Source organism: Trachurus japonicus, chromosome 4 (genome assembly GCF_045865225.1).
Source record: "Trachurus japonicus isolate A0001 chromosome 4, Traja_1.0".
NCBI classification, from domain to species: domain Eukaryota; kingdom Metazoa; phylum Chordata; class Actinopteri; order Carangiformes; family Carangidae; genus Trachurus; species Trachurus japonicus.
In genome coordinates, this window is record NC_140910.1 from 26586937 (window position 1) to 26596859 (window position 9923).

Consider the following 9923-nt stretch of genomic DNA (forward strand, 5'->3'; position numbering starts at 1 on the left):
ACAAAACAATTCAGCGATCACATTGAAGCAATATTTGCTTCAAACCTTTGTCTTGTTTGTCTCAGAAGAAACATAATGTGTCACATTGTATATTTTTTTGTGCACAATTTTGGAGCAGCTGCACTCAGCTGTGACAACAGCACTTTGAACCTTTGATCAGACAGTGTCCTCACACTCTGAGCAGGGTTATTATAGTTAACTAAAACAAAAACTTGCAGTGAACAAAACATTTAGTTAACTGAAACAAAGATAAAAATGACACATTTTTTAAAAAGGAAAATAAATAAAAAATACAATTAACAATGCAAAACTCAAACTAAACTGAATTGCAGATCAAATTTGCTTAGTTTTCATATGGCTTAAGGAAGAAAACAACACAGCACCGCCCAGTATGGGACTATTTTGAGTATGACCGGACCTATATCGTGATGAGGGCTGATGGGGACATTTGTGGGATGCAACCAAAAGGGAAAAATCCCATTAATTTGAAAGTTCATCTTCAGAGCTCTCACAGAGAAGCTTCTACAAGGCTTCCTCTCTAATAACTGAAAAAATGTAACTAAATAAGAACAAAACTAAAACTAACAAACCCCTCAAAATAAAAACTAAACTAAAACTGCTTAATCACTTGTTGAAATGACTAAAACTAAACTCAAATAAAAAAATAAAAAAAACTGAAAAACTAAATAAAAACCAAACAAAACCAAGAAGTTTCATTATTTCAACATCAGAATCACTTCCACAACGTTCTTAAGTAAATATTTAGGCTGGTTTACAAACATTTTAAGGCTTTAAGTTATTTTAATATGTCCTATGGATTTCACAGGATAAAACCAGGGACATTTACGCAACTCTGGACACTCCAGGAAACGATCTCTGGTGCAGAAAGCCATTACAACATATAAGCAGGCTACATGTGCACATTTGCACAAACCCAAATGCTGACCTGTTACCTAAGATAACACACTGCTCTTGCGTCGCTTTCCCCTCCCCTCCTCTGTAAAAGAGGGCAGGGTTAAACATTTAGAATTTAGTTAAGAGGAAGAAAAAGTGACACCTGATAAACTGGCAAACAGGTGATTTATAGCACCAGCTTGGAGAAAGTGCAGGAAAGGGCCGAACGCATGAATACACACACTCGCACATCTGTCTCTGCTTCATGCGACCAGCTGTTTACCGCTGATATCTTTGGGGAATTTGGGGGTTAACTGCCTCGGCTGAAGATACAGTAACTGACCTGGGAGTTTCCACTTTTTGAAGGTTTTGGAAAAGTAAAAAAAAAAAAAAAAGAATCATCATAATCAAACACTAACGTATAAAATGGAAACAGTTTTTTTTAATTCAAGGCAGCACAAACATAACACATACATTATAAAAATATGTCGCTAAAATATATATAAAATGTCCGTTAGCACTTAGCTAGAATCTGAAAGACATAAAACAATTTACAACAAAATGCTGTGAAAATGAAAACAAATGTACAAACACACACGCACACACAAATTTGTTTGTAATCCGTAAGTCGTCCAACACTGTGTGTGAAAGTTGGAACCACAAAATAACACTGAAAAATAAAATAACTAAAACTACAGAAATGTTCATCAGCCCCTATATGAACACCATCAACAACAGTAAAATGCCCACAATACTATACCAGAGGAGGTGGCAGCCATCATGAATATTCTACAATAGTTTAATGATATTGATTTTTAAGGCATTATGACCTTTACCCAGGCTGCTGGTTTGTTGCTACTGCTCTGTTCCTTTGATAACACTGGTAAAAGGTTTATGGACTAAACCCAATGCAAACAACACAAAGTAATAATAATAATAATAATAATAATAATGGATATCATAAAGTGACTGAACAATTGTCACTAGTATCACTTCAGTGACACCTGTTACCTACATATCATCATCATCATTATTATTATTATTATCATGATAAAGGCTGCTTCAGTTCTTTCTTAATATTTTGTATACGTATGTGAATCTGCTGCAGTTTCTTTCACCATCCAAAAAAAATACAGTATATCCTCCTCTCCCTTGCCTGGAGTAACACATACACACATACAGTATATCATTATGGACAAAAACGCTGGTGTCATCAATAACTGCATATTGATTGTGCCACTGGGGCGACTTGAAGGCTTGAAGATACAGTGGTAACACAAAGCTGACATAGTTGTCAGAAGTCCATGACAGTGCATGTGTACGTGTGTCTAAACAATGCGTTGTGTTGGACTCACACACGCACATACAGTATGAGCTGGGCAATGAGGCTGCGTGCTTCATGTGTGAATTTGTTGTTGTTGTTTTTTTTAAATGTGTGCACATGCACGTACAGTATTTGTCTGTGCAGGTGAGTCTACATACACACGTGTGTGTTTGTCTACGCGTTAAGACTGTACTCCTGCTTGTAGCAGCAGGGCCGGCACACGGCGTTAACTAAACCACTGCCCAGCTGTAAAAGGCAGATGACGAACTCCAGCACAGCCAAACCCAGTAAAACACACAGTAGAGTCACGTTCCACTCCACAATATGAAGCGGCTGCTGACACCGCGACCAAGTATCAGGCTGCAGCAGATACCTGGGACAGAGAGAGAGAGAGATCAGGGTAAAGAGAAAATCACAAAAGTGTTCTGAAATATGAAGGAATACTGTACATAAACTGCTGTTAAAGTTGGCATTAACGTGAACCAATATATGAAAATGAGGAGCAGGGTACAGAATGAGAACACTTAAAAGTCTCTTATTCCAATTATTAGGGTCAAAGTATTGTAATAATAATATTACAATTGCAATAATAAGGTTATGTCCACCAGCAAACAACCAGTCTAAAGATTTTCAATTTTCAAATTAAAATAAAATAGAAAACTTTGCATATATCAAATAGTGATTAATCAGTCATCAAAATTGTTGCTGATTAATGGTGTGAGTGGTTTGTGCATTACTCTTAAATACTGATAATTACATCTCAGGAAGACACCAGCTAGGTAATTAATTAAAAAAAATTTTTTTATTAAAGTAGAAGTAAGCGGAATATTTGTGTTAATATAAGTCTTAAATAGTTATATCTTCCGACGGCAATCACTTATATAGTGTGTTTGGTCTGAAACACGGGTCTGTCAGTCACTCTGCTCTGCTGTAAACCGAGGAGAAAACTTTCCTTGTATCCTACAACCTTTATCCAATGAGGAGAGAGAACGGCATAAAGGGTCGGTTCTCTCTTCAGCCAAGGGATGCGCGTGAATGTGGTGACGTAGGGACGAGGGCGGGGACTGCTAACTCCATCGGCTGACAGGAAGTTAGCCAAAACGACCGGATCGCTTACTTCTGCTTTAATTAATTAATTAATTACATTAATTATTTATATCACAATGCCATCACACACACAAACCACAGTATCCTCCTACCTGCCGCGCTGCTCTGCAAATGGGTACGACCATCCATAAGAGGTGAAGCACATTGGACCCTGCATCAAGGCGAACCCCGATATAACGAAGCAGTAGGTGGATCCCACCAGGCCGACCACGGCCGCCATCACAGACCCACACATCTAGAGAGAGGGAAACAATTTCACACGGTGTTTTTAAAGGACGTGCATGTGTTTGGAAGCTTTTGTGGATATTTGAGTGACTTTCTGTTTCTCTGAACAAAGAGGAAGCTGTTTCACTTCTCAGACAGAGACAGGTGCTACACACACAAATGCACACACACACACACACACACACCCCTACTGTTTGAACTGCATGTATAGTACTGCCATTTTGTTGTCTTTTAACTGACTTGTGTTTGTTTTTGTTGCGGTGTATTTTCATGTGGTTGTGCTTAAATGCTGTAAAAATGTGTTTTCCTTTCCAAAAAAGATCAGAACTAAAGTAGGCTAAATTCAACACCCTCTCTCTCTCTCTTTCTTTCTCAAACACACACACACGCACACTCTGCAGCTGTGCATGTGGCTTGAGTGGTGTGAGCCAAGCTTACTTTGTTGAGTGTTACCTAACAATGGGACCCTTGTTGAATTATCATAGCTGGATTAGCATTAGCATTCCACCCCATGAGGACTCAGTGTTAGCTGGCTTAATGACAACTGTACTGTATTATTCTCCAAGTAGTGAGTAAAAAATGGGAAAATGGAAATAAAATAGTGAAGAGTAACAACGGGTAAAAGAGAGTTTTGGAGCCAAATGAAAAATACTGGATTAAGGAAAACTGAAAGTGAAAAATATATGAACATAAAATAAAGATTTAACTTAATATTCAGGGATCATCTATTCAGGAAGTGAAATTTTCCTAAAATAACAGTGAGATATGTCATATGTTTATATTTGTTTATATTTAGGCTATTTGTTTGCAACAACAAAAAAAGACAGATTAAAATACACTGGCAGAAAGACAATGTATCTGATAACACAAGCATAGCATTTACATAATTGAAAAACAGGATGTTTTAAAAAGCATCTCACCATTAAACTATCTTTCCAGCAGCAGCCACATTTCCCCAGAGTGATGAAGACCACAGATGGAATCAGCATCTGGAAGCACAAAATACAAATGTTTCTTAACAAAAGTACTTTAAAGAACATTTTATCCATTAGAGATGGTAGTAATGGTCATTTATGAGGTGAGGGAAATTACTCAAGGTTATTCAGAGGGATGCTTGAGCTGCATTTCTTCAGCTGCATTGACAGATAGATTACAAAACTTTGACCCTGCCTCCTTTTGCTAGCAGCTAGCGAGCTACTGTAGATGTGGCCTACAATCATTAATTTCTCCCATAGGCTACATTAACAAAATGCTGTTGTTAGCATGATGCTACTTTTTCTTTCCACTTTCCATTTCTGAGGTTAATGTACAGTGGCATACGGTGTCACATAAAATTCAAGACCTCAATTAACACATTGGGGGGTAAGCTAAACTATGAATAGAGAATTATTTTGGACAAGGCCTAATACTTTTCAAGTAGCACCAACAACTTGATGGATATGTTGCTGTTAGCAAAAGCTTTCCCTCCCCCTTTACATTTTTGAGGTTACTTTAGCACAAAAATGTCACAAGTCCTTAAATAACACATTGTAGGGTGAATATATTAGCTATAAATAGAGATTCATTATGGACACACACGGCTGTTGTAACCTGCCCGTTGCATTTGCACTTTAGGTCATGTTGTTTATTATTTATTTGTTTGTACAGTGTACATTATTGGCACCTTTTAATCATATCTTATCTTGCAGTAGGTCCTTTTAATCTGCCCATGATAATCTATTTGTGTATGTGTTTGAATGTGTGGATCTTCCTGGCTGCAAATCAATTTTCCCCGTTTGGGACAAATAAAGACACTTTGACTTTGACTTTGACCCTTAGGCTACAATTTAGAGATTTGCAGTAATTTAGGCCTAGTGTATAAAGCTAAATAGAGCCTCTGGTGTCCTTTCTCTGCCAAATTCAATTGCATTTCATTTAATGATTAAATATTTCAACCTGGGTTAAGTGTTTCATCAGCTGGCAGATGAATAGTTGTGTCACAGTGTTGTTAAAAACACTACAGCTGACTATACAGCTGTAAAGCCATAAAGTCAGGGCATTGTGGAAACATGATTTATGGGGGAGTATGGGAGTAAAGCGGTTGGTGATGAGTAAACAGGAACACTGGCTGCATAAAGAGCGTGATACAGAGGCAATGCCACATCTGCCTGTGTTGTGTTTACTATTCACTCCCTCCCCTTTTCCTCTCCTCCTCTTTCCTGTGCTGTTGTCTCTCTCCCAGAAGTCATGGACTATCACATCCTAACAGAGGGAAGGAAGTTCCCAAGGTTTTAAACTCAGACACACACGCACACATACATGCACACACAGAGATCATAGGCATCGTTACATACACATCCTGGATGTCCACCCCTAAAGCACCAAGGTTTCAACAGAGACCGAGAGCGACACTGACAATGCAGTGGGAAGTGCACAGCGAGAAAGGAAGACAGGGAGAAAGATGGAAAAAAAGAGGGAGGAAGAGTGAGGGACGCGAAGGAAGGGAAGTTAAAGATAGATTCCTCTCAGAGGGGTTCGCTTTGCTCTTTGACTCTTTAACGTTCTGTCGTTCCACAAAGGAAACCAAAGAGGAAAAAACAAAGAAAACTAAGAAAAAGTTATCTCAGACAAAGGGGGAAAAAACATAAGCTACATCAACTAATGTGCACTCTTCAAATACTAAGTTATTAGATGTAATCCGTCCTTTAAATCAGTTTTTTACTGGAGGCGTTTATTGCTGAGTTCCCCTGCTTTAAAGTAATCAGATTGGTCGTAGTCGACCTATGATGTTTTGTGATTCTCTCCCATTTGTGTTGTTCCGGTTTGATTAAGATTAAGATTCAACATTTCCCATCAGGTCATGGTGCATTGTCCTTTACTTTTATTGTGATGATATATGATCATTCACTAGATAGGAAAGAGTCATCAAAGGTTCAGGCTTCTCTCTCTCTCTCTCGTAAGTTGATTTTAAAATTCCTCCGGTCATTGTTCTGCCTATTCTTCTCTGTTTAAAACGCTGGGTGCTATACTTTCAGTGCTGATTCACCACTGCTATAAATAAAGTTTTCCAACAATGATGAATAGTGTGGCTCCAAAATCTGTGCCTGTTTAATATTCATTTGTTCTCCATGAGAAAAACACTGTTTGAAATAGTCAAAAACGCACTGGTAATATAGTGGAAAATCCCTCATATCTGCTACAGTATCTATGTTTTTAACACACAATTCTTGAGAGTGAACGTTCAGATGGCTTAATCTTGTCTGGGAAAAACACAATCTGTCCTCTGTTCCTGCATAAAACCAAACTAAAAGAACAGAACCTTTCTGCTCAGTGGTAGCATAAACCCATCAGATCAGCAGCATGTAGAGCAGACAGATTAATTCACACAGCGCTTCATTGTTCTCAATAAACAACTGCAAACATACAGTACCTACTCTGAATGGTGCTGCTGGAGGGGAGACAATTCACATCTTTTATAGGCTAAAAACTATGTTTTTATGAGTCAAGGCTTGTGTTGTTTTTAAGTAAATTGCAACTAATCTACGAAGAGAAGAGCAAATTAAAAAACCCTATTGATTGTTTAATCAGCTTTGGTTGGATAAATAAAGAGGCCTCAGTCTGTCTGTCACCAATGGATCACCATGTGCCAGCGTCTGTCTCTGCGCATAAGGGAGGAGGGGAGGTGGTGATCGTTTTCAGAGAAAAGTTCATGGCTGTGTCGGTGTCACATGGCGCAAACACTGTCAAAGAATCTCATTCACTTTGGTTTAAATGAGGATAAAAACTGGGTCAAAATGTGGTTTCTAAAGAATCTCACAGGCTTCAGTTCCAGATGAGTACCAGATGAAAAGTGAATCTCGTCACTGTTTTTTTTTTCCCCAGTGTAGCTAATAGTGATAATTGTCACCATGTGGCACCACTGACCTCAACTGAACCAACATCCATTAATTGTTTTAGTCTCTGCCAGGCAAAATAATCTAATCTGCTCTGATCTGATACCACGTCACCCCCCCCCCCCATTCAAAACCTCCCTCTGATTTGACCTTCACTTCTCTTCATTCATCACAGTGAATGAGTATGAAGTCAAACGTTTTGTTCTTTATATAGAACAGGACAAATTATGTTTTGTATGACAAGACAAAATACATGTGTGCTTTATAGTAAATTTAAAAGTTTAAAACTTGCAGTCAAATAGACCAGACTGATTCTTTACCCTCTAAAGTCACATCTGCTCCTACTATATGGAAAAAAAATGGTTAAAAAAATTTAAGAATTCAAACTAAGAGTATGTTAAAATGTCTGATCTGTTCCCCCAAGCAGCTCAGAAAACACTGGTGGCTGAAAATGTTGAATAATGTCAAAGCAAGTTTATTTGTATAGCCCATTTTTATAAACAGTTTGTCTAAGGGGCTTTACGCAGTATCATAACAATATCCTCCGCCCTTAGACCCTCACATCGACTGAAGAAAAACTCCCAAGAAAAGGGTGACAACAGATAATGAATGATAATAAATGAAGAATTTGTCAATAATCTATGTGTAGAGGTGTTGTATTATAAATTTAAACAAATGAAACTTAACGTAAGTCAAAACTATAACAACTCTTGAGGACTTAAAACTAAAGGAAAGTGATACCATGTTTCTAGAGTTGAAATTTTGAATGTAAAATTATTTCACTTAAAGTTTACACCATGTGGTGATCACAGCTAATTTTGGTTTTCAAAGTTGCCACCAGAATAATCAGAAAGCTGTAAAAAGTCAGTATCATAATAAAGCGAACAAAGAAATCTAGATCCATAACACCATGGATGACTGGAGGACTTCATCATCTCATTAAAACAATTCACTCACCATCAGTCCTCCACCTCCTAGTCCACCAAAGTACCAGATGTAGCTGGCCAAGCGGTTCTGCTCGATGTAGGAGATCTCTCCATGGGGAAACAGCAGGAGCAAATTGGCCAGGATACAGCAGAGGGCCAGAGGCAGCAGGGCCAGACCCAGAGTCCTGGCGAAGCCCACAGAGCAACACATCGTTCTCCTAAAACACAAAACACGACCGCTGGGAGGAGAGGAGAGAAGTGGACTGGACCGAGGAGAGCCGCGAAAGACTGAGAGACAGAGGGGAGGGCAGCTGGGGGAGCCAGGAAACCAAAACAAGTGGATGTGTGTGTGAGAGTGTGTGTGTGCGCGTGTGTGAGTGTGTGTGAGTGTGTGTGTGTGTGTGTGTGTGTCTGTGTGTGTGTGTGTGTGTGTGTGTGTGACTCTGCATCCCTTAGTGAGGGGGTTCTGCCATGACCCAACGTGCGCCAGGAAACACAGTCAGCTGCACACAGCTAAACAGAAATATGAAAAATCCCACGAGAGGGAGAGGGTGTGTAAGTGTGTGTGTGTGTGTGTTTCCCACAGCCTCTTAGCAGCAGCGGGGCCTCACACAGCACTCTAAAGAATTAATTTCCCTCAGAGTTACTGAGTCACAACAACAGGTTGACATGTTTAAATACATAATCAGTGCATTTTTTCCTTATCCCTTTTTCCTCCACAGTTCACACAATCATGTACAAAACTTTGATCTGTAAAAAAAAATAATCTAGATAGATAGATAGATAGATAGATAGATAGATAGATAGATAGATAGATAGATAGATAGATAGATAGATAGATAGATAGATAGATAGTGAGACACATTATTTTTGGCATCTTTACTAAATAAATTGCTTTAGAATGGCTTTAGCTTTTTAACAATTTATCAATTTATCGATTTATTGATAAATTGTATCAATCAATATTGTATGGTTTTTCTTCTGATACATTAATCAATTAATTGACTAATCATTTCAGCATTAATCTGACCATTTGTTTAGTTGATATACTGTAGAATAGAAAAAAACAGAACCTTAAACTTTTGGTCACACCAGTGTAGCTGTCTCTCCTTTTTATCTATTTTTTCTTCATCCTTTATTTTATTGTCGTTATTTCACTTGTTTCTGTTTTTCATGGTCATTTAGTCTGTTTCATTGTTTATGTTTGTTCTGTCTCATTGTTTGCTCATTGATCACCTCTAAAGCAGAGAATGTAAGTGTAGCTTTGAGTCACTGACTCATTGATTGATTCAAACGTCACGGTGAACAATAAACCCTCAACAGTCCAAAAACATGAAAGGATAAACACCCAAAAGACCAATAAATCAACATGTTTCATTCATGTTTCTAAATGTTTCCCCTGAAATGTGCTCATAAGATAAAAATGTCTGTCTCTTTCTGGGTCACAGTGACAAAACAACTCAGCAGGTCTATGTAGGGCAATGGGGCACAACATGACTCCAAACAGTGCTGCGTCAGAAAGCCACAGAGACTGAGCCCATGTGTGTTTCAGGCTCCAGGATGTTGTGAGCTCTT

General features: G+C 38.4%; 1 protein-coding gene across 1 annotated transcript; it reads right to left on the reverse strand.

Annotated features, from left to right (window-relative positions):
• Positions 1–2102: 2102 nt before the first annotated feature.
• On the reverse strand, positions 2103–8650 carry tm4sf1 (transmembrane 4 L six family member 1). The gene is made up of 4 exons (XM_085775006.1): positions 8380–8650; positions 4471–4539; positions 3418–3560; positions 2103–2591 (listed from the first exon to the last, which is right to left on the reverse strand). The coding sequence occupies exons 1-4, from the start codon at positions 8557–8559 to the stop codon at positions 2393–2395; spliced, it is 591 nt and encodes a 196-aa protein (XP_085631132.1). The 5' UTR covers positions 8560–8650; the 3' UTR covers positions 2103–2392.
• Between the last annotated feature and the right edge of the window lie 1273 nt (positions 8651–9923).